This window comes from Trifolium pratense, linkage group LG6, assembly GCF_020283565.1.
Source record: "Trifolium pratense cultivar HEN17-A07 linkage group LG6, ARS_RC_1.1, whole genome shotgun sequence".
NCBI classification, from domain to species: Eukaryota; Viridiplantae; Streptophyta; class Magnoliopsida; order Fabales; family Fabaceae; genus Trifolium; species Trifolium pratense.
Window position 1 is genome coordinate 34,429,126 of NC_060064.1, and position 23,284 is coordinate 34,452,409.

At 33.2% G+C, this 23,284-nt stretch overlaps 4 protein-coding genes across 4 annotated transcripts; 1 reads left to right on the plus strand and 3 right to left on the minus strand.

The window, feature by feature from the left end:
• Positions 1 to 270: 270 nt before the first annotated feature.
• LOC123889879 (plant cysteine oxidase 2-like) lies at positions 271 to 4,798 on the minus strand. Its single transcript, XM_045939389.1, has 5 exons — positions 4,121 to 4,798; positions 2,209 to 2,327; positions 1,897 to 2,041; positions 1,395 to 1,613; positions 271 to 778 (listed from the first exon to the last, which is right to left on the minus strand). The coding sequence occupies exons 1-5, from the start codon at positions 4,347 to 4,349 to the stop codon at positions 654 to 656; spliced, it is 837 nt and encodes a 278-aa protein (XP_045795345.1). The 5' UTR covers positions 4,350 to 4,798; the 3' UTR covers positions 271 to 653.
• Positions 4,799 to 5,797: 999 nt separating this feature from the next.
• Positions 5,798 to 10,663, minus strand: LOC123889880 (KHG/KDPG aldolase-like). Its single transcript, XM_045939390.1, has 9 exons — positions 10,357 to 10,663; positions 8,856 to 8,910; positions 8,309 to 8,344; positions 8,184 to 8,228; positions 7,508 to 7,591; positions 7,337 to 7,402; positions 6,815 to 6,853; positions 6,539 to 6,638; positions 5,798 to 5,988 (listed from the first exon to the last, which is right to left on the minus strand). The coding sequence occupies exons 1-9, from the start codon at positions 10,623 to 10,625 to the stop codon at positions 5,834 to 5,836; spliced, it is 849 nt and encodes a 282-aa protein (XP_045795346.1). The 5' UTR covers positions 10,626 to 10,663; the 3' UTR covers positions 5,798 to 5,833.
• Positions 10,664 to 11,227: 564 nt separating this feature from the next.
• On the plus strand, positions 11,228 to 13,341 carry LOC123893175 (pentatricopeptide repeat-containing protein At3g61360). Its single transcript, XM_045943102.1, has one exon. The coding sequence runs from the start codon at positions 11,603 to 11,605 to the stop codon at positions 13,181 to 13,183; it is 1,581 nt and encodes a 526-aa protein (XP_045799058.1). The 5' UTR covers positions 11,228 to 11,602; the 3' UTR covers positions 13,184 to 13,341.
• A 981-nt stretch (positions 13,342 to 14,322) lies between these two features.
• LOC123892154 (coatomer subunit zeta-3-like) lies at positions 14,323 to 17,042 on the minus strand. Its single transcript, XM_045941980.1, has 6 exons — positions 16,986 to 17,042; positions 16,752 to 16,911; positions 15,302 to 15,449; positions 15,126 to 15,203; positions 14,960 to 15,044; positions 14,323 to 14,446 (listed from the first exon to the last, which is right to left on the minus strand). The coding sequence occupies exons 1-6, from the start codon at positions 17,040 to 17,042 to the stop codon at positions 14,387 to 14,389; spliced, it is 588 nt and encodes a 195-aa protein (XP_045797936.1). The 3' UTR covers positions 14,323 to 14,386.
• Between the last annotated feature and the right edge of the window lie 6,242 nt (positions 17,043 to 23,284).

Consider the following 23,284-nt stretch of genomic DNA (forward strand, 5'->3'; position numbering starts at 1 on the left):
AAAAAATTTCCTTGTGACAAAAATAAGAACATCAACAAAAATGTAGCTTATATCCATTCAAGGAAATTTGAATTATATCCATTGAAGTGATAAAGTGAAATTCTTACCACTGAACCACACTTGATTAACATAACTCAAATATATTAATCTAAAATTAAGTAGTCACTGGGATTATTATAAAATTATAAGCATTAGATTATCAAAAAGAACTAGCAAGTACAATAAATATGAAATATGGTGCTTAATCTGGTAAGTATGAGAAGAAAAACATTAACAATGTTGAAATCTTTAAATATTATTTTAAATACATGCTCATGCATAAAAAAAAAGTCCAAATTCCTTAATTGTTTGGTTAGAAATAAATCTCATTTACCTCGTTAACTTAATCATCTACGCAGTTGCGCGCACAAGATTCCTTTATATATATAAACCCTTCTCTGCAACTTTCATGAAACTATCTCATTACCTTGTAAGTAAATTTTAGTTCAAGAGCAAAATTTGTCATTTTCTGTTTTTGGTATGTACACAAAATAACTGAAAACAACACCAAATATCTCTCATGTTCCATAGAGATAAAAACAAAATACTATCTAAGAACAAAAACACAACCAAATTTCCCTAGACAACATATGATGAATGATGACAAAACAACATTAATTCTCCACAATCTTTGAGCTGCTGTACATTTTCACTATTACTTGTAAACTTTCAGGTTTCTCTCTTTCTTCAAGCCATTCATAATCCTTCTTTTCCTCTTCTGGTATGGATATTTCTTCAGCTGAAAATTCAAAAAGGTACATAGTATTGTAGGTAAGATTAGAGACATGGCCCAAAAAAATGATATATGCTATTTGAAAAGTTGAATAATGCAAAGGTAGCATCATATTTTATGACCATTGGATTGGTACAAGTTTTTAATTTAAATTGATTAAATAACATATGGTGTACTAAATACTGATATCTCTCTCGAAAACTTCATATTGAAGGCGTGTTTGATGTACAACACGTGTCTAAAACCGACGCAACACAGATATATGTGATTACATTAAATTAAGTTGTTCAAATTTACTATTTGCGTCGGCGTTCGAGTGTCGTGACACCAAAGTGTCTATGTTAGTGCTTCATAGACAGACAAAAATTGTTTTTTATGAATGTACCACCACTGAATCATCTAAACCTATGAAACTTTTCCATCCAAACTTCCACTATTTGATTAATCCAACCGTCGAAGTTTGGCTGAAGATCATTTTACCGTAAATTTGAACTATAACATTGTGCATGAAGCATATTATTTTGTGAATTTTGTGAAGTGCACCATACACGCATGGTTTAAAGCGATTTATCAAGCGATAAATAAAATCATATCCATTCATTAAAACTAGCTATATATTTACCTGGAAAGTTGGAAAAAGGGAAACTTCGGTAGTATGCGCAATGCCTGCCATCAGGATCAGAGTATGGCGGACCAAGAACATCAAGAACTGCACAAGCTGTCACTGCAGTGAAACAATGCATGTTTCCTCCATCATTAGGATAAAGGATGGAAGGATTGCAAGGAGCAGTGAAATCAGCATCAACCTTAATTTTAGCCAATCTTTTCTCCGGAATCTGGGCTGCCACGATTTCAACATGCAAATTAATTTTCTAGATTTACTTGAAGGAGAAGGAACAAGAAAATAAATATAGTTTCTAGCTTAACACTACATATTATTTTATTTTATTTTGACTTATAAGTTTGAATATTTGTCTTGTTACTTGATCACCAAACATGAAACAGAAAAATAGGAAACCTTAAATTATGATAAAATATTATAAACCTTTTATTTTATAGATAGATGGTGTCACCATATAGAAATATTGAATACTGCGACATCATTGAAATGAGAAAATACTCACTTTGTGAGACATCAGCAGGCAAGTCAACAGCCCAATCATAAGATTTGATATGCATTGTTCCGAATAGAAGCTTACTAAAAACCGTCATTCCGGGGTGATTGTGAAGAGGAATTTCTGCTGAAGGTGGCAAGCAAAATATTCCCATCTGCATTGCATCAAAATAAATCAGGAAAAATTAAGTTACACTTTGAAGTAATATTCTAAAAACCGGACCAATCTGACCAATTTAACTAATTAAATAAAAAACGAGAATTAATTAAAATAAATTTAAAAAATGAAAACGAATATATTTTAAGAAAGTAGATGAGTTACCGAGAATTTTTCACACTCGTAAATGTGAAGGTATGTAATTTTTGGTGTTGCATCGTTACTGATATTGCTGAAATATGGCATGTCAGGTTTCAAGCCAAGATCTTCTGGTTTTATTCCAGCTGAACAAACAGAAGCCGTGGTTAAATTTTTATGTATCATGACATATAAAATTAAGATAAGTAAATGAAAGTTTGGAATTAATTATTGATCAAATAACTACTGACATTGCAAAGAGAAGTAAAGATCATCTCTTTTCCTTACAAGAAAAGAGAATTTCATTGCTATAGACATAGTTTTAGAGTGTACTTAAAGAACACGATATAATGGCACAAATTTGTGACATTCATTGAGAATTTATACCCTAAAATCATAATGATGAAAATATTGATTCGTTTGCGAAATAGAGAAAATCTTTGCAATGCAAAAAGTATTTGCGTATTGGCACAAAACAAGGAAAGAAAGAAAAATAACAATGTTATTTAAACACGCAAATCCAACACCGTGACAATGTTATTTAAACACGCAAATCCAACACCGTATATCCGACAACTAATAAAATAGACCAAAATTGTGTCGGGTTCTGAGGAAACCGTATATCATACCGTGTTGAATGTCATGTTTTGATGTCTAAAAAACAATTTTCAACAGTTCATCTCAAACAGTGACAACTGAGAACTCACTTTTTACATCCATCTCATTAAATTATGTTTTTCTGTAGTACTTTGGACCAATTTATTGATTTCCTACCTTCAAATTTATCTTATCATAAACCTACAACTTATGCTATCGAGCCTAATGGTTGACTATATCCAAGTTATATAACACTGACATCAAGCATTTATGAACAAACTACATATCACACATTATCTCCAAAGGATATCTAATTAGGTGCATCAATAAATACATCCAAATTATGTGGTACATTCACAATGCGACACGCGGAAAACAAAACGTAGAAGGGAGGAAAAAACTTTTCCCACCCTAACATGATTTTAGATATACAAATTTATTTAAGAGAAACTACTAATTTTGAGTTATCTACAAATACTATGTGATTTGTGTTGTCTGAAAGTACATTTCTAAATTTAAGGGTTTTTGTCCCCATGAGCTTAGCTCAGTTGGTAGGGACATCGCACTATATGTGCAGGAGCCCGGGTTCGAACCTGAGACACTCCACTTATTCACCTTTAAGGTGGATTTTCTAGCCACTAGGCTACTTGACAAAAAAATAAATTTAAGGGTTTTTTAGTGGCAATGGCATGATAATTCATGCCGTCACAACATCAGTGGCCGTTGAATCGAGATTTGACTATTAAAATTTTAAACTCGTTTTTTAATTTAAAAATAATTAAAACTTGCATTGAAATCTGAATCGAGAATCTCGATCAAACGCAATGTAATGACCGCGCGAATGCGGGAAATTGCTTAAGGCTGCAATGTAATGACCGCGCGAATGCGGGAAATTGCTTAAGGCTGCTAATCAAATCCAAATGCCATTAGAAAAACTCATAATTTGGTGTGATCAACACCTTACAGTTTAAAGGACTTACATTGTGAATGTAAATCAATTGATGCTAATCTCAGTTGCATCAGATCATCACTTTTTTTCTATAAAATATTAATTAAATTGAATAATCAAAATGAAAAACAAGAGAAATCAAGTATCATCTACTTTAGTACTTTCCAATAATACAATGTCTTATGATAAAACAAATTAATAAATCATACCAAATAAAAATAATAACGAAAATCTCAACAAAATTCACATAAAAATAATGCACAAATCTTCATTACTAATCCAATTTTTCAACTAAAAATGAAAACCAAGTTGGAAAAACCTTACCTACCAGAAACAACACAACACAACATAAAGATAAAATAATGTTAATAATAATAAAATAAAAATTTATACCTAAAACAGAGCGAAGAATTTCAATGTGTTGAGAAGAAGGAACAACTCCAGTAGCAGCATTAGCAAAAACATGTTTGCAAGCAAGAAACAATTTCTGAACCGGCGACATCGTCATCTTCTGACGATATCGCCGGTTCTTTCTTATTTTCATGTTATTGGTATTTGTCTCATCAAGCAATTCACTCAATTCTCTCCCTTTTCTATCACCTAAGTTTCTATCAATCCCCATTGAAACAGAGCAAAAGCAGAGCAAAAAACAGACCCGGATAAAGAAAATGAAACAAGAAGATAATTTTTTAAGAGGAATAGTTTTGATATGAATCAAGAGTATTGAGAATTAAATTTTGGAAAATGGGTATGAAAGAAAATAGAGAAAAGATTGAATGAAACAGAAAACAGAGGAAAACAGAGTAAAACAGAGGAAAACAGGGGAAAACAGGGGGAGGGAAATAGATTCAAAGAGGGTTTTGGAGAGATTGGATTTAGTTGTGTTGATATAAAAGAGGAAGAGAGAACAACAACAAGGAAATGAAAGACAGAGAGAAAGACAAATATAAAGATGGAGAGAGAGAGAGAGAGAGAGAGAGAGAGAGAGAGAGAGAGAGAGAGAGAGAGAGAGAGAGAGAGTGGTTTGGGGAAGTAAAATTGAAAACCAGGGGCCATGCATAGGATTTCAGTGGGCTGCTTGAAACAGTGGATAATACTTTCTAGTAGCAAATTATTTTATTCCTACCTTTTTTACCATTTATTTCCTACTTTATGAAAGAAAAAATATATATGGCAAAAAATATAATACTTCATACTTTTCTCCTTGACTTTTTCTAAATTATATATATAAAAAAACAGTAAAATAGATTGTCATGCTTGTTAAAAAAAATAGTTTGTCATGCAATTATAATACATTCGGGAGATTTTATATTTTCTTGAAAATATGTTGGAGAAAATTATATCAATGTATGAAGGAGAGTTTGTGATAAAAAAATATTATACACGGTTTTATTGTAAACTAAAAATTATATATTATACGTAAATAGTTAGTTTAAATGAAAAATTATAATGAAACTAAATAGGAAGTGAGGACTTTTAAGACGTCATACATTAACGATTGAATGATAGAAGTTTTGGGTGACAATAAATAACGGCAGAAGTTGTTTAATCACTATCACAAAAAAAAAAAGTTGTTTAATCACATCCGAAGTTGAGAAGGAAATAAACACGCATGTTTGCTTTCTAAAAGACAATGTTTTCTTTCTAAAAGACATGTTTGATCTTCACTCGACAATTTCTTTGAATCGGTTTTATAACCTTCCTCAATAGTCGACATTGATATGAATCTAGTCTTGAACTTACGCTTAGTCAAAAGAAGGTCAACCATTTATATCAATAACGTAAGCATTGCTTTTTCTACATTTTAAATTGTTTTTCTTCAATTATGTATATTAGTTTCCAAATTTAAATGGGAATTCGATTGAGGATTGCCCTATTTCTTACCATGAAACATTGAGTTTTTTTTCTGCATTGAGTTGTTTCTTAATTCATAATAAAGTCAATGAATTGATTTAATCTTTGTTGAGAGAATATTAATTTTACATAAGATTCTATTAAATTGGTTTGAAAATAGTAGAACATGACTACATGAATTATTTTACCCAAAAAAAAAAAGAAGAATATGAGGTCTTGTTGGCAATATCCATTAAATATTTACACAAAGTGTCACCTATTCACAGCTTGGTTACCCAACAAGGTAGCAGATTGTGCAAGTTTATATATCTTACTGAAATTACATTGAGAAATTGCTTCTTTATCAAATATTGCATCTGACAAAACAACTGATGATGCTCCTCGCATAATATATTCCCCAATAGAATCTACAAAGCAATTGCAAATAAATTAAGTCATTCCTATTATTAATTTATGCCAATAGACTTACCTTAACCTGCTAATTAAAATGCATATATTTTATGAATATAACGATATGTGTCGTTATCTAACACGTGTTACCAACATGACATGTGTTAAACACTAAACACGTCTTCAATCTGATGGGTTGTTGATGCATAGTTTGTCTATCAAACATAAATGGACAAGTTTATGCAGTAATAATAAACAACAATATTTTAATAACTATGTTATAATTATGAAGTTCTCATCACCGTTTAACAGTGACTAATCTTTGTTAGGGGACTTGTTGGATAAACAAGATGGTTCTCCTTTTACTACTTAGTTTTCTTCTTACACAAGATAGAATCAAACCCCTAACCAGTTACTTAATGTGTCTGAATCCCTTACCACTCAAACCAACCACATATGTTGGTGTAAACAACAACCTTTGATAACAAATTTCTTTTCTTTCTAGAAAATAGATGGCATCATAAATCACTCAAATGTAGAACTCAATAAGAGAAAATGTGAAACTACCTATTGTTATTCCTTGAGAAGCAACCATAGAAACATGAGGAAAGGGCTTCTTCAGGGCTGCTATGTACTGAAATCCTCCAAGTGCTGAAACTGGATAAATCTATTGCATAAAAAACCAAGTTAGAACATATAAATAAATCATAGAGTAAAAGGTACAAGTGAATCTTCATAATATTAATTGTAAGTTTGTAACCCTTGAATCTTCATAATATGCATGATTCTATCAGTATTTTAACAATCAACATGGTAAACATAAAAGAACAATGACAGGCTTACTTTGACTATTTTAGCACCTGCATCATATGCAGACAATATCTGCATTGCAAACAATGATCATTAAACAGAAGTCAGATGCATGCTTGAAAAAATTGCAACGTGTGGACCGGTACCTGAAAATTGCACAAAACACCAACAATGACTGATGCCACCATTCATAATTAGAAGCTTGATGTTCTATTTGTCCTCATGATTGAGAGTGACTTGATCACAGTGCCGGTTTGAAAAGAAAAGGGAAAACAAGTATGAGTTGAGTTTTGAGACGTGCATATTTGTTTTCTCTTGTTATGCAAAACTAACTCTGATCAAGTCGCTATCTCAGGCATTACAACAAGGAGAACTGTAAACTTATACTTCTGAGGGCAGAGCTAGTCATCGTTGGAGTTTCAGATGATTTTCAAGCACTGGTCCACGGGGGACCACCTATTGAGTTAGTCCACCGTAGAACCTGCAACATTATATTGCAAGAGTATAAATCATGAAATCTGTTAACAGCGCTTGAACCTAAAAGTTGACACTTACCTCAGTTGGAGTCATTGCTCCTGGAATATATAAAATTTCACCACCTTGAACATAATCCATAATATCCTGATATTGGTAAGGTAACAAGATATGTCCTCAAAAATGAAATTCCCAATGAAATGTGACAGTCGATAATAATTCAAAAATAACATTGTAAGTGAAATTTCAAACCTTAACAATTGCAGGACTCATTAGAAATTTAGCTCCCGCATCAATTGCAGTTTTTGCATCCTCAATCCTGAGAACAGTTCCAACCTAAGGGCATATATCTGTTGAGTTCAGACAATCGTTGAAAAGAAATGTAAATTTTCTGTAATGTAAATGATAGAGATTTGATCATCTATATGTTACAAAGACAATAACATCAACCAAAGTCTTCTCTCACTAGGCATGTTGGCTACAAATATCAACGAGCCATAATGTCCTATGAAGCACAGACACCGGACACGACAATAACACGCCGACATTGGTAATAATTTGAGAAAATAGAATTACTGAATGTGTCGTGTCAACCACTGGACACACTTTCAATCAGAAGTGTAGGTGCTATTGCTACATAGTCCTATTATTATCGTATCAAATTGCATAATATATTTTAATTCTATATTCGTTTGAATGGTTTGGCTTATGATATTCCGTTGTGTGCCTATACCTCTAACTATTGGAATATCTTCAACCTATTCTATCCTTCATATTAACGCGGATCTTCCACACGTGTCTAAGCCACATAGAGAGCATAATGATATTTTCTCCGCATTTATAAACTTTGGTTTGGTTCATGAGATGTAACATATAACGTCGATGGCATATGAGAAATAAAAAAGAAACTTGAAGGCTGAAAGCATACCCCTAGAGCCATTCCAGGATGCTCCTTCACCAGCTGCTGTAGAACCTACACAAACCAGAAGCATACTATGAAAATTTAAACCTCAATATAGGAAAGTGAGGAAGCAATAAGGGTAGGTAAACAACCTCAAACACACCTGGAGTAGACATCACAATCTCCAACTACATGTAAAGAGAACAAAGATGGTTAGAAGAACACCATTAAAAATATACAGTAGACAAGGACCAGTTTGATCATTCCAAAATTTCATTTGACTTTTCGTCGATTTTAGATTTCCACTTTGAAATTCAAACAAAAGACTCCAAAGTAATTCATATATTTTAAAGATAAAAAAGAACATGTACTATCAGTGTAAACTTATTATAAATTGACGTCTAATAAGAATTCGGTATTTTAAGTTATTTTTAAAATGTGGTTACAAAGTGAACTTATGTGGCAATATGACGAGTTCTCATTGAATGTCAGTGTAAAACTAATTTATACGATTGTGCATCATCACTAAATTCTATTTTAAAATGGCATAAGTATGAGCAATTTTCTTTCTAGATAGTCCAATAGCACCTGAAGACTGAAGTGATTCAGCAATTAAGATTGGACAAAACTCATCCATATATTTAGTATAAAAAAATTTAATTTATAAGTAAAAAAGAAGAACATCAAAAGTAAACTTACAACTGAAATTCCACCTGCTATTGCAGCATTTGCAGCTTCCAAGGCCACTTCTGCACTATATGTAAGTTATAAAGAAAAAGTAAGCTAACAAAAACAGTTTGGGAAGATTTTTATTGACTATGGTTGTGACTTGTGAAATCTTTTGTAGGAAAATGTTAGTATATTAGTTGTTACATTAATATTTTCTCCTTTGCCAGAGTCTGAACTCCGGTCCTTTAACTCCTTTAACATGGAGAAAACATGTCTAAGTCCAGCTAAAAGGGAATGCACAAACAAACACGCAAGCACACACACGGTAAAATTTAAAAACCCTTCTTATCATCAAACATTCAGTAACACACCTATAAATACGCAACGCCCTCCGATTGATTTAGCATTTAAGCTTGACTAATCCTCTTTCAATTTTGGCACTTTGTTATTCAGCTATATCTATGCTGTCTCTTCCTATTCTAGCAACTATAGACTTCACAAATCCTTGACACCATATGGCTTATGCACTAAATGTCATCTTTAATAAGTAGTCCATACTTACCTCATATGTTGCATACCACCAAAGTTTTTTCCTTTTTCATCACTAATAAACTTGTTTTTTTACAAGAAAGAAAGATCTCACAAAAAATTCAGGGTAGGAACCACACTACACATGCTATCGACTAAACGGGAGTGATAACCATTATGAATTTCAAATCTCCATTGTGCATTTTTCTAAGCAACTAAGTACATAGAAATCATGTCATAGCACAAAACTATGATATAGTTATTAGGTTTTTATATAGGTCTAACTCGTATTTACAAAACGGGCTTGTAAGATGGGGTACCACTATTTATAAACATTTTCTAAACTTCATCTCTTCTCAACGTGGTACTTGAGTTTTCCCAATAATAGTGTGAATCACAGTTTTAATACTCACTCCAACAAATACACATATGAAGCATTGGCGTAGACATGAACGCTTAACATGAGACCAACACTTAATACATAAACACCATAACAATTTGAAAAAATGGGAGTGATTGTATATAACCACATATGTCATTGTTGTGTCGCACACTTAGACATGTGTCAATGAGAATTATAAGGTTGACTTGATGGTTGTGCGGTGAAAGAGTTAATGTTGAATCAAGTATTAATGAAATACTACTTCCTCCCATCACACTTTTTTATCCCCAATGCCAAAAAATGGTCAATAAAGTACTCTCTCTGGCGTGTAGCTCAGTTGGTAGCTACACGTGACATTATTCAAAGGGTCAGGGCTCGAACCCTGAATTTTCTACTTCTCCAAACTTAAAGTGCGGGAATCTCCACAAGACTACTTGATAAAAAAGTACTCATTTGGCCTTAATTATAAGCAGATATTTGTTTTTCAGATTTATTTAACTTATATATATTTGTCAAAAAAAACCAAAAATAACCTTGCCCAAAAAAGTTGTTCATGAAAATGAGAAACCAAGATAAACAAACAGGAAAAGAAAAAGCAGAGAAGAAATGGAAAAGTGGGACCTATTGGCTCTGAGGCAAGCAATGACACCAGAATTCTTGATTTGGCAGATGGTTTTGTCAACTGTGGGGGATACTGAAAGCTGAGGTTGAGACTCAGAGGCTCTGCATGTAACCCTGCTAGAAAGACGCAGAGAAGAAGAAGAAGAAGTGGAAAAAGACCACAACCGTTGAAGTTGATATTGGCATAAGGTTAAGGTTGTAGTTGCAGAGGCCATTGTTTGTAATTGCAAGCTTATAATTGTTGTTCGTCCACTTCTTGTGTTTTGCATAAAAACAAAATGTGGATTTTAGCGGAAGAAGATTTATCAAAGCCTTATCCACTGCACTGCATGTCCCAGAAATTTTTACTCCAATGTCAAAACATAATAATAGTAATAATTCAAAAATTAAAAAAACAAAGGTTCCTTTTATAAAAAAAATAATAATAAATTAAGTTTTTTTTTTTTGAGAAATAATAAATTAGTGTTATAAAATATCAAATGTACTTAATAAATAAATAAATATGTAAAAAAAACCATTTGATATCATAACCGACTTGCGAACCAGGTTAAACTGGTAGTGAAAATCTAAAATATGTCAAAAAAAAACTACTTAATAAATTAATTTTGATGCTTTATAATAATAGTTATATTTGGTCAAAAAAAAATAATAATAGTTTTTTTTTACCGTAAAAAATAATAATAATTATATATTATCAATGTTCATAAAATATCATATGGTTCTTAAAAAAAAATCATATGGTTAGTAAAAAAAATCTTTGGTTAACTCTTGATTTTTTGTTTTTTTTTGTTTTTTCTTAATATTTCTTTATGGAAACATATCATATTAGTTGGATAAAACATAATCTTCTAAATAACACAAAGACATAATTTATTTGATACATGCCTATGGTAATACTGCATGTTTATTCAATAAAATAGTCTTACAACCGTCCGATTTAGATGATTTGTAGACCTCATCGTGCATCACACACCTAATTTTCACTACTTTTTTGGTTCTTTTTTCCTCTTTGTCCTCATTTTCGTTTCAGACAAATTCAATACAAATCTTTGCCCTGATAAGAAATTGATATATTTCTATGATTTTTTTGGTTCAATTTGTTTAATTTCCATTTCTTAAACTTGTCATTTTCATCACTGCAGAACAAAAACCTCAATTCCCCATTCAAATCCCCTTTCCATTGCTCTGTTTCATTTACACATTCTCTCAAACACATGGTGGGTGTTTCCCATTACAACAACAAACAATGCTCACACTATTCTTTAACCTTCAAAAACATATCCAAACTCAAAAATTCCACAACAAAACAACAACCTCGTACCTACTTTGTTCCACATTCAATCTCTTCACAACACAATCCGAATCACTTTCACATGTTCCGACAACACATGAAAACAACAACATAGATACAATCACAAGAATCATCAATGATCACCCATTTCCAGAAAAACCACTTCACCCAACACTCCTTCATCATTTCCCTCCATCAACAACAATCTCTTCTTCGTTCATCCATAATGTTCTTGTTCGTTTATTTGCTTCGCATTCCAATGGGCTCAAAGCATTGGAGTTTTTCGATTTCGCAATTAAGAATTCTAACTCCACCCCGTCTCCGTCTTCACTTGAAATCACTCTCCACATTCTCACAAGAATGCGTTACTTTGATAAAGCTTGGAGCTTGTTGCAACAAATTGCTAAAACACACCCTTTTTTGCTTACTCTTAAGTCGATGAGCATTATGTTATCCAAAATTGCAAAGTTTCAAACTTTTGAGGATACCCTTGATGGTTTTAGGAGAATGGAGGAGGAGGTTTTTGTTGGTAGAGAATTTGGTACTGATGAGTTCAATGTGCTTCTTAAAGCTTTTTCGACGCAGAGGCAAATGAAGGAGGCTAGGTCAGTTTTTGTGAAATTTGTGCATAGGTTTAAGCCTAGTACTAAGAGTATGAATATTTTGTTATTAGGTTTTAAAGAATCGGGTGATATTACTTCTGTTGAGTTGTTTTATCATGAAATGGTTAAGCGAGGTTTTAGTCCGGATAGTGTGACTTATAATATTAGGATTGATGCTTATTGTAAGAAAGGTCGATTTGGCGATGGTTTGAGGCTTTTGGAGGAGATGGAGAGTAAGAAGTTTGTGCCTTCGTTGGAAACGATAACTACGTTGATTCATGGAGCAGGGTTGGTTCAAAACACAGGCAAGGCGTGGCAGTTGTTTAATGAGATTCCTATGAGAAACTTGGTTGTTGATTCCTGTGCTTATAATGCTTTAATTACGACGTTGGGTAGAAATAAAGATGTTGTATCTGCGCTTTCGTTGATGGATGAGATGATTGAAAAACAAATCGAGCCGGATGGTGTAACTTATCATACACTATTTTTAGGTTTAATGAAGACAAGAGGGATTGAAGGTGTGCGTGAGCTTTATCTGAAGATGATTCAGAGGAAATTTGTTCCTAAGACAAGGACAGTTGTGGTGTTGATGAAATATTTTTGTCAAAATAACCGGCTCGATTTGAGTTTAAGTTTATGGAATTACTTGGTGGAGAAAGGGCATTGTCCTCATGCTCATGCTTTGGATCTTTTGGTTACTGGATTATGCTCAAGGGGTATGATTCAAGAAGCTTTTTCGTGCTCCAAGCAAACGTTGGAGAGAGGAAGACATATGAGTTCTACAGCATTTCTAATGTTGGAGAGGTTTTTGAAGCAATCGCGTGACGTCGACAAATTAAATGAGCTTGACCAAATGATTAAAAAATTGCAAAGTGTCTTACCACCATCTAGAGGACATGCTACTGGTATTTCTAACTCCAACGTTATAATGTAGCATCCGTTTAATTTCAAATATAAATTATGTTGCCACCTGATTTTGGTGGATATTTTCTGTATATTATTATTAACATGTGTAATTCTTTAAATTATGATTAAATGAACAGATACTTCATTATACCCCCAAGTGACAAAACTAACACAATAACATTTTATCTAGCCACTTAAATATTTACATTTATTTGGTTTCAGCTAGTGATTTGGCGTTCAATCTGTTCCATGCATGATCATTTAGGGCCTGTTTGGATTGACATATTTGAATTTATCTACGAACATAACTACTTGTGTGATTGTTTGAAAGAACTTGTATCAATATTATGACATGTCCATAAGCTCTCCCGGATAGCTTATGAAAACAGTTTATAGCTTATATAGAAACAACTTGGCTTTATTTTATCTTTTGTTATTGAAATAGGTTATACATAAGCACTTTACTCCCTCCGTCCCAAAATATAAGCAAAAGTGGGTCAACAAAAGTGAATGTATCTGGACTAAATTTTTAACCAAATTCATCAACTTTTGTTGACCTATTTTTGCTTATATTTTGGGACGGAGGGAGTATATTTTAAGCACTTAATTAGGATGTTATCCAAATATACCAAATTAATTTAGTCCAATGCTATATAGCACTTCTGCATAATCGTCGTGTCAGCAAAAAAAGAGGATCTATGATTGCAATCAACCTATATCAGACGGGGTTAATTTCCTGCTTACTTTAGGTGAGAAGATTTAGTATAGTGCTTGTATTTTGGTGTAACCTGTTAAGATATGCATAGACTTGAGTTATATTCTGTTGAGTAAACCTCTGTATAAGATTAGGCTTGTTAGTTTATTCATCCCTACAGTTAAGGGATTTGATACCAAATCAAAAAGTATGGTTTCCCAATATAATATTTATTGAAGCAACAATTTTCACCTTTCATTAAACTTTACATTGGACAAATAGACGAGTGACACTGGACAATGCCATATATTTTGGGGATAAGTGGTTTTTTAGGATAAATAAATAGTAATTTCCAGTATTTGACAAGTAAATAAAAATTACAACAGAATGAAAACAAACTTAGATCAGCTTTTCTGATATGATGCTAACCAAGTAGCTTACAGTAAATGAGAGGATAAAACTAATTCTCTAGATAGAAAAGTCCGTCAAGTATAATAGAACTCTCTCCACTGTATTCAAACATTCAAAGTTCAAACATCATTTTAAAAGGGTTCTTGTCAAATGTTCTCTAGCTGTAGCCCATGCTTGAGTTAATGTCTGCGATATGAAAAGTTAAGTCAGGTCAAAGATCAAAGTAACATGATATGTTTATCCTAAAATCTAACTGCCAAAACTGCGTTATAATGAGTAAGATAATAACTATGTATTGTCCTCAAAAGTAAAAAAGTTCTTGGAATAATTCTAGCAACTTCATGTTATATGGAAAATTATGAACTTGGATCCTCTACAACTAAAACATGGCACTTCATAGGCTGTAGGTGCCATTAGATTTAGAGAGAGAATACCCACCACCCGTGAAGCACCGACACCAGACACATACTACACGTAGACACCGGTAATAATTTGAGAAAACATAAGTGATTATATGTAATCACAAGTGTCAGTGTTGGACACTCAAACACGCCTTCAATCCGAAGTTTTGGTGCTACACAGCCTACAACTGCAGCACCATACTTCTCCTGTAGAGGATCCAATTTCAGAAAGTTGTGTCTGTCTAGAGTGTTAACACACATTACTCAAATAAAGTAAACTGAAAAAATGTAGCACTACCTGCTCAGACAAGGAGGAGTCAGCATCTATGGTGTGGGAGGTAACTTTTTCAGCAATAAGTGGTCCATTTGTTTCGAGTATCATCCTTCAAGGAGGAAATTATTTTCTTAAACATGAATTGAACTCATACGAAACTAACAAAATGTGACTAAAAACACATGCATACCCTCCATCAACAATCTCATCAAGGCATAAAAGAATGAGATCCAAGTTCTCAAGTGCCTCTCTTTTGTCAACATTATTCCTATAAACGAACAGAAAAATTATATTATAAAATAGAAGGATGATGAATGAAATTGCATCCATATTTCACATCTATATATAAAATTATAACCAAAATACCTCAACAAAAGGGTGACTGCATCAAAGAAGCCCTGAAGAACTGAAGCTAAAACGATCTCATTTTCGTCATCGCTGCCGGTGACAAAGAAATGCAGGTCTTGTGCAAATTTATAAATAATGATATTGTTCTCAAGTAATGTTATCTCAGCTGTAGATAATGCCAAACAACATATCAGCTACAAAAGAACACATAAAACATTACTGTCTATATATGCTATAATGACCAAAACCTCCACATCTCCACATGGTAAATGCCATAATAAAATAAACAATATCCCAACTAAAGAATTTAGCAGTAAACTTCATAAATTCATATTAGGAAAGAATAATCAATCTTCTAGTTGTTTCAAATTATACTCAGACAGTTCTGCATTCTAGCAACGACTAACATTTTTTTTGTACTCTTATATGCAATAACGACAACTACAAAGTACAAAGATATGGATTGGTATACTGAATTAGATAAATACTATGTTGGATGTGTGTTCACTGACCAAAAAGCTTAAGGTTGATAGATTTGTTTCCATCACATGTTGGAACTGAATTGCTGAGTCTGATTAAGTACATTTAGCAACTGATTAGTCAAACTTTATTAGTTAATATTAGTAAATGTATACCTAAGGGATCAACCAAATTATACATACTTGGTAGGCTTACTTACTGCATTCCATGAAAAATGAATACATTAACAGCCGAGGTTTTATTTTTTTCCTGATATTTTCATCTATGCCAGATAGCAGCTGATTTTATGTGCTATTTTCTATTCATCATTATTTTGGGTTTCTGATACGACATTTTCCACTGTTGCCCGTTATATTTATTATGTTTTTTGCATTGAACTTAACTCATCCTTACAAATTCGACATGTACGGTGAGAGACACCTCTGTCTATAAGGTCTTTACTCTTTTTAATGTGAAATTTGAGTTTTTTCTAATACACTTCCCCACGCTCAACACTATTATGTATCAAGTGTGGATAATATGGTGGGTGCCCTAAATCATTAGACTTTGATCATATTAGGTTTTTGTATTGAGCCTAGTTCATTCTTTCAAAATGAACTTGTAAAGTGAGGTGTCACTTGTTATAAACTCCTCTCATACCTTATCTATTTTCAATGTGGGGCTTGATTTTTTCTCAGTAATATTAAACAAAAACCCAAAACTCTCCAATTAATCATTGTGAGCTCTAAGATTGTAACATACTAACATTATCTCATCAAACATAAGAAATCAATTTGGAATTGAAACTAAAATGGGACTTTTTGAGGATAAATGCCTGATAAACATTATGCAGAAAACCAAGAATTTTAATGCTAACATAACATTCATACATTATAGTTTACAACTAAATTTACATATCCATTTAACAGTAATAATCATGTAAACTAGCATATGGTAGGAAACTATGTGTTTGTATCTTTTGCTTTCTGTTAAACTCTGTTATGTTTACCTTCTGTGCGAGCATTTGTTTTAAGAGTCTTGGTGAACACGAACTTCTCAAAAGCTAGCTTTGAACTGTTTGTTGGCCAGTCGTCTGAAAAATACTTGACTGCAACACGTTTTCCTTCAGAGTCTAAAAGAAGGATATTTTTTATCGAAGGACATGAAACCTACAAATGAAACAATGTTCCAAAATGCCATGAATTGTGTGATATGATTATTTGTGGTCACTGGTCAATAATACCTCAACAGAAATAGTAATAGCTCCCTCTTCTATCATATCTCTCAAAACATGCAACATTGTTTTTAAACCTTTGAGAAGCACCGGTCACTTTCTCGAAGGTTTCAGTTTCAGGTAAAATAGTGTCGTGATTGACTGAACTGATGCCAAAAATGGATTCAGTGACTGATTTTGAGTGGGAGAGGACAGTCAAAATCAATCTAGAAATAGAGAAAGAGAGAATGTGACGCGAGGGGAAGGGTTTAGTATTTTTTTAAACACTTGGTAGCACACTATTCATCTTCTTTCTCCCTCACTTAACACATATGATATGATGCACACATCCATGAATCGATCTATGGCATTAGTCCGGTCAACTGCGACACTATTTTAATCAAAACCTTTGAGAAAGCCACTACTCTTTCTCAAAATCAGCCACTGAGTTCATTTATGGCATCAGTTCGGTCAGCCGCAACGCCATTTTACTGGAAATCTTCGAGAAATATAAATTTCATGACTGTCAAGCCAATAAAAGTTTATACCATACTACTCTTGTCTGATATTTTGTTATTATCAAGTTGCAATAACAGCACATGGTTATGACATTTGACGTTACAAAAATTGCATGAAATCCCTCCAAGTTATATGAATATTAATGTAGTGAACCATGTTAGCGGCCAACACTCGTAGGATTTAGTCCCACATCGGATAGATAGGATTCTTGAGAAGAGTTTATAAAGAGGAGATAATCCTCACCTTACAAGCCGGTTTTGTAAGGATGAGTTAGGCCTCGATATTCATGACAAACCATAGTGTGCATATAAAGAGTACTCCCTTAATCTAAGAGAATTAAATTATGACTTGCAAGTTGCAACTTAAAATTATGACTAAACAAGAGAAAAGATAGTTTTTATTTTGTGATCAATTATCTAATCACAATAGCAATATCAATATCAATGCTTCCCCAAATGGTTGAAAACCCAGTTATAGATTTATTATTAATTGATGATATAGTTTACAAGTAAATACTAACTGTAAAATGTCAAAAACAGATCTGAAATTGAAACAGACAAGATATTAATCAAACATACAACGTTGATGATCCATCCAACTAATGTAAAAAGAGAAAAGTGCTATTTAATTGTTAAAAAAAAGTGTGAACAAGGATTAATTAATCTTGATGGATCAATGAAAATAAAAATATACAAATAAAAAGTTTGTACAAGTAGCAGATGCATTAGTAACAATAAGCTATATACAATATGATTTGAATGCAATGAAGCACACAATGTGATATATATATGCCATAATTCAAATTGTTCATAACTTGAACGTAAAGAGAAAGAGATAGAGAGACATACATGAGATGACATTTTGGAGAAACAATTTAATTTGTGACTTTGGAGATGTAGGAATATGGAATGTAGTAATGTCAAAAAAAAAATGAATGTGTATGTAAATGTGACAAGTGAGATATTCAATTTGGCTAAGAGACAAGGGTGATTTGGTAAATAGAAATATTGCTACCTTTGTCATAGCCAGAATCTGTGTTAAAACTAACTAACTCTGAAAATTTCAAATCAAAATGTTTTTTCCTAGTTTTATTTTACTATTCAATTTTTAAATATTCAAATGATTTTCAATCCAATTTATGTCCATGTTAATTTTTCATGAAGGGCACCAATGTTAAACACCACACCTCATCTCCATATATAACTCTAACCATAATCAAACATATATAAATTGTAAGTTAACTGCAAAAACAAAAAAGCATATATATATTTTAGGCACCGTCTAGTGGCCAAAAATTCAATTTTAATGTATCTGTCAACTGAGTTAAGCTCACGTGACACAATTATAGTTTTTATTAATCATAAAAATTTAACCCGAGAGACTTTAATCCTTCATTCAATCAGCGTTGAATTCATTCATACCGTTCACTTTGTTTTCAATAATATGGATTTGTTAATCTGAGTTTATAGTAACAAAATAACATGATTTTTTAACTAATCCGTCGGACCAAACTACACATCACCATCATCCATGAAGCTTTTTAGCTGGACAGACCAACATGAGTGGTAATATCTAACATGTCAACTCGTCCAACCAAAGTTCGATCATGTTTATAGATACAAAGTTGGAGATCCTAATTCTAAAAAAGTGTAGATTATGAAACGTATCATAATTCTCAACAAGTTTTGCAATATGTGTGGGCAAGTTGTTAGTTTCGAGAAGACTAGTATTCTGTTCTCAAGGAATGTGAATCGACCGATAAAAAACTCTCTACTGAGTGTCTCTGGGTTTAGTGTAACTTTTTGTCTGGGTAAATATCTTGGAGTGCCTATCCTCGGTCGAGCTCCTAGACCCGTGATTATCAATACTTGATAGATAAAGTTAAGACAAAGCTCTCTGGTTGGAAAGAAAACCATCTCTCTTTTGCAGGTAGAGTCAGCTTATCTAAAACGGTCATACAAGCCATTCCTGTCTATACAAATTCAGAAGCTCCCAAAGAAGTTTTATCTGGGGGAAGAAGAAAGTAGACGTAAGCTACACCTCATTAGATGGCATGGTAGTCCACGACTCTCCCTAAATATATGAGGGGATTAACTATCAAAGATCTTACCATGCATGATGAACCGAGTGATGGATTATTTCGCAAGTGAACGAATTACCACGTAGTAATAAAAATATCGATCCACAGGGATTGTGAGATTAAACTAGTCGAATCGTGTTCATAGACATTATGCAAAAACAGAACATGTATGGGGGTTGATTGAGTGATCAATTGGTAGAAAACGAATGCTTAGAGAATAATGGAAAAACGAGGTAGAATCATCGGAATCATCTAGTCTATAGCTAACCGCATGCAACCTACAATGTCATAAGAACTACTCAAGTGTTCACAACTAGATCGACAAATTAGTGAATCGCAATCTCTTGTCAAAATCCACTCTATTCGTTGTCGATACTCCCCCGATCTCTCGGGCGGAAGCTACCTACAACGAATGATATTAACGCGCGTCAATCGTTCGCTACACTCTATGCCTCAATCTCTCGACCGGAGACACTCGAGTGCTCAATGCAATTCAGTTCAGACATTAAATCAATACTCTCGCACGTGACTTAACTCGAAATCATTATAACACTAATGAAGGATTATAAAGCATTAAAATCAGATTGCATTGGATGAACACTATAAAGAGAGTACGATCTTACAACAATTGCAGGTTACATTCAGCTGAACTACATCCTAAACTATCCTAGATCCTACCTCCAAAGGAGTTTAGCTCCTCATCGTTCTTCGTTCGCTTCCTCGCTTCATCGCCATGGCTTGTGAATCCATGCTCTCGATGTGCTTGGAGCTCTCCGCTGGAGTGTTGAATCACGATCTTCAAGTTCCAAAACCAGAATGTAGTGAAAAGTTGCAGAAGTTTCCAACCCTAAAACAGAATTATGCAGAAACTATATATACAGAAGGCAATCACGCCGCGCGCCAGATCTATCACGCCGCGCGTGGTTGCAAATCCATCAACTACGCCGCGCGTGGTAACAGAATCACGCGGCGCGTGATCAAGTCAGAGAGCAATCTTCTTCTTCAACAAGGCTTCACGCCGCGCGTGGTCAGGTATCACGCCGCGCGTGATCAGAGTGAAAATCTTGGCTCCCTGTGAGCTCCATCACGCGGCGCGTGATGGGCTACGCCCCCAGCGTAGTGAAAATCCTCCATTTCCTGCAATTTTTCCTGTTTTCTTGCAAATCAAGTAATCAAGCTTATGGTTAGATTTCTCTTATATTTATTGCTAAAAACCTACTAAAATGTATCTAATGTTGCTAAAATAGGCATGGATTAGAGAGTGTGACGATTTGTCATCACCGAGCTTGCACAATGAAGATTGGTTGGCAGTTTTGGAATGGTGGTGATAATTTGTGGTGCGATGTCCTGGGAGGCAAATATGGGAGAAGAGGAATTGTTGATGGAACTGTAATAATCAAGAATGCTGACTCCCACATAATTGGAAAGGTATTGGAAAGATTTGGAAGGAGCTTGATGGCGAAAGATGGAGTATTGGAGACGGATCAAAAGTTAGTTTTTAGAATGATAAATTACCAAGTCCCCAATGCCGTATGCCGGCTAACTAATATCATTGCAAATATTCATGATAACATAAAAGATTGGAAAGTGAAGGATGTTGGATGCGAAAATGGAGAATGGAACATGAATACTCCCTCCGGTCCTTATTATAAGGAACACTTTGGAAAAAACACACATACCAAGAAACCTTATCTTTCTTAATAAAAATTCTAAAATTTTACAATCTATTCCAAAACTAACCTTAGTGTATTAATTTATCCTTAGGGAATATATCACTCTAATTAATGCATAACTTTGGAATGGATACAATTTAATAAGGGTAAAAATGGAATTGTAAGAATAAATTTAATGATTGTTTCTTATAAAAAGGACCAAATTTTTTTTCCAAATTGTTCCTTATAAAAAGGACCGGAGGGAGTATAATTGAAAGCGTGTTCCCTTGCCAAATTCGACACAAAATGATGTCCATATTACCTTCCCATATTGAGAATGGCATGGATATTAGCAACTGGGAAGGCACGAATAATGGTATATTTACACGATTGTTAGTGCGTATCAATGGCTCAATGGACACGCTGAAAATAATTCCAGTGAGATATATATATGGAAGCTGATATGGAAGTTAGAGGTGCCGGAAAGGATTAGATGTTTTGCTTAGCAGATAGCGCACGTTAAGCTTCCCACAAAAGAGTATTGCAGTAAGTGGACAAATCAATCTAAGTTATGCCATCTTTGCAATGGAACTTCCGAAACTGTCCTGGATGTGCTAAGAGACTGTCAAGCGGCTACCTTTGTTTGGAGACATTTGATCGCGGTTGCTTTTTGGAATGTGTTCTTCGACAGAGGTATGATTCAGTGGATTAATTTTAATCTTATGCAATTATGAAATAACAAACAGGATTGACCTGAGAAATGGGTTACAACATGTTATTATTTGTGGATGTGGAGAAATCATGAGGTTCATGACTTAGATTACATGCGTCCGGTACGTATATGAGATGGGTTTCCGCCAACAGAATCCGGAAGAAAATAAGAGGCAGCGCACAATGGTTCGTTGGCAACGTCCAGCTGAAGGTCGGATGTGTATTAACACTGATGGGGCCGTGCAAAATAATGGTAGGGTAGCTGTAAGTGGTGGTGTGTTGCGAAACCATCATGGAATATGGATTTGTGGATTTTTGCATTTTATTGGTGGTGAGTCTGATGCTTTCAATGCTGAATTTTGGGGAGTTCTTGAATTCGACGAATAACATTATGAAACTAAAGTTTGAAAAAAAAAAACACCATGAACAAATGAAAAATTCTATATACTTGTAAAAAGGAAAAAGTTGATGACTATTTTGGATTTGCATTCGATGTGTCTTTCCTAATTTATACTTACTTTTTGTTTTTTACAAAAATTATAAAGTAGTAAAAATTCTAAAAACATTTGAAACATACGATGGCAATTGAAATCGTTCTACTTTTACCATGTTAACTTAATCAGAAATGTTATATAAACACACTTTTTGAACACAAGTTGAACAAATATACTGATTTTCATTTTTTAATAATATAATATGTTGATCGATTTGCGTGCATATTCTTTTTTCATTTATATTATGATAAGATGTCGTATTTTTGTCGATCAAAATGTGTTTGTATAACATGCCTCCTCTGACTTAATACTCTATTAGATATCTATTATAGTGGCGCAATCTTACGTATTCACGCAATTCATATATTTGTTTGTGGCTGTTGAATGGAAATCAAACAATTTAAAATTTTAAACTTGGTATTTTTTATAGAGAAAATGAAAATCTATATTAAAATATGGATAATGTCAAATTTTTAACCATCAATGTTGTCCTAATTGTGTGAATGATGTCAAAATTTTAACCATATTTCTGAAGATACAATTATTTATATATATACACGAAGATAATTACATTTGAATGAATAACAAACAGGCAACAAGGTGCACTTCCAATCCTTTTAAATGAAAATGAAATTTAATCTATTATAAAGTAAGGGTATATGACCATACCCGAAGCAATCCATTATTATTTTTTATCTAAAGAATAAATTTAGAAGAAAAAAAACAATTCTTTTTTATTACTAAACAAAATAAAATAGACTTTTTGCAGAAAAATAATTTTTTTTGACAAAAAATAAATTTATCATAAGAATTTAATTTTTATGCATCAATGCGGTAACACTTTTTTACACATATGCATACAAAGTAAATAAT

Bases quoted from the DNA above. Each gene is read 5' to 3' on its own strand.
- LOC123889879 (XM_045939389.1), bottom strand. From the start codon at position 4,349: ATGGGGATTGATAGAAACTTAGGTGATAGAAAAGGGAGAGAATTGAGT. The intron at 2,328-4,120 runs GTATAAATTTTT...CTGTTTGTTCAG, and splicing joins AATTCTTCGCTCTGTTTTAG to CTGGAATAAAACCAGAAGAT. The intron at 779-1,394 runs GTAAATATATAG...TTGAATTTTCAG, and splicing joins CCCTTTTTCCAACTTTCCAG to CTGAAGAAATATCCATACCA.
- LOC123889880 (XM_045939390.1), bottom strand. From the start codon at position 10,625: ATGCAAAACACAAGAAGTGGACGAACAACAATTATAAGCTTGCAATTA. The intron at 7,403-7,507 runs GTTTGAAATTTC...TACCAATATCAG, and splicing joins TGAGTCCTGCAATTGTTAAG to GATATTATGGATTATGTTCA. The intron at 6,639-6,814 runs GTAAGCCTGTCA...TTTATGCAATAG, and splicing joins CAGGTGCTAAAATAGTCAAA to ATTTATCCAGTTTCAGCACT.
- LOC123893175 (XM_045943102.1), top strand. From the start codon at position 11,603: ATGCTCACACTATTCTTTAACCTTCAAAAACATATCCAAACTCAAAAA.
- LOC123892154 (XM_045941980.1), bottom strand. From the start codon at position 17,042: ATGTTGCATGTTTTGAGAGATATGATAGAAGAGGGAGCTATTACTATT. The intron at 15,450-16,751 runs GTAAACATAACA...CATTATCTACAG, and splicing joins AACAAATGCTCGCACAGAAG to CTGAGATAACATTACTTGAG. The intron at 14,447-14,959 runs GTAGTGCTACAT...TTCATATCGCAG, and splicing joins ACTCCTCCTTGTCTGAGCAG to ACATTAACTCAAGCATGGGC.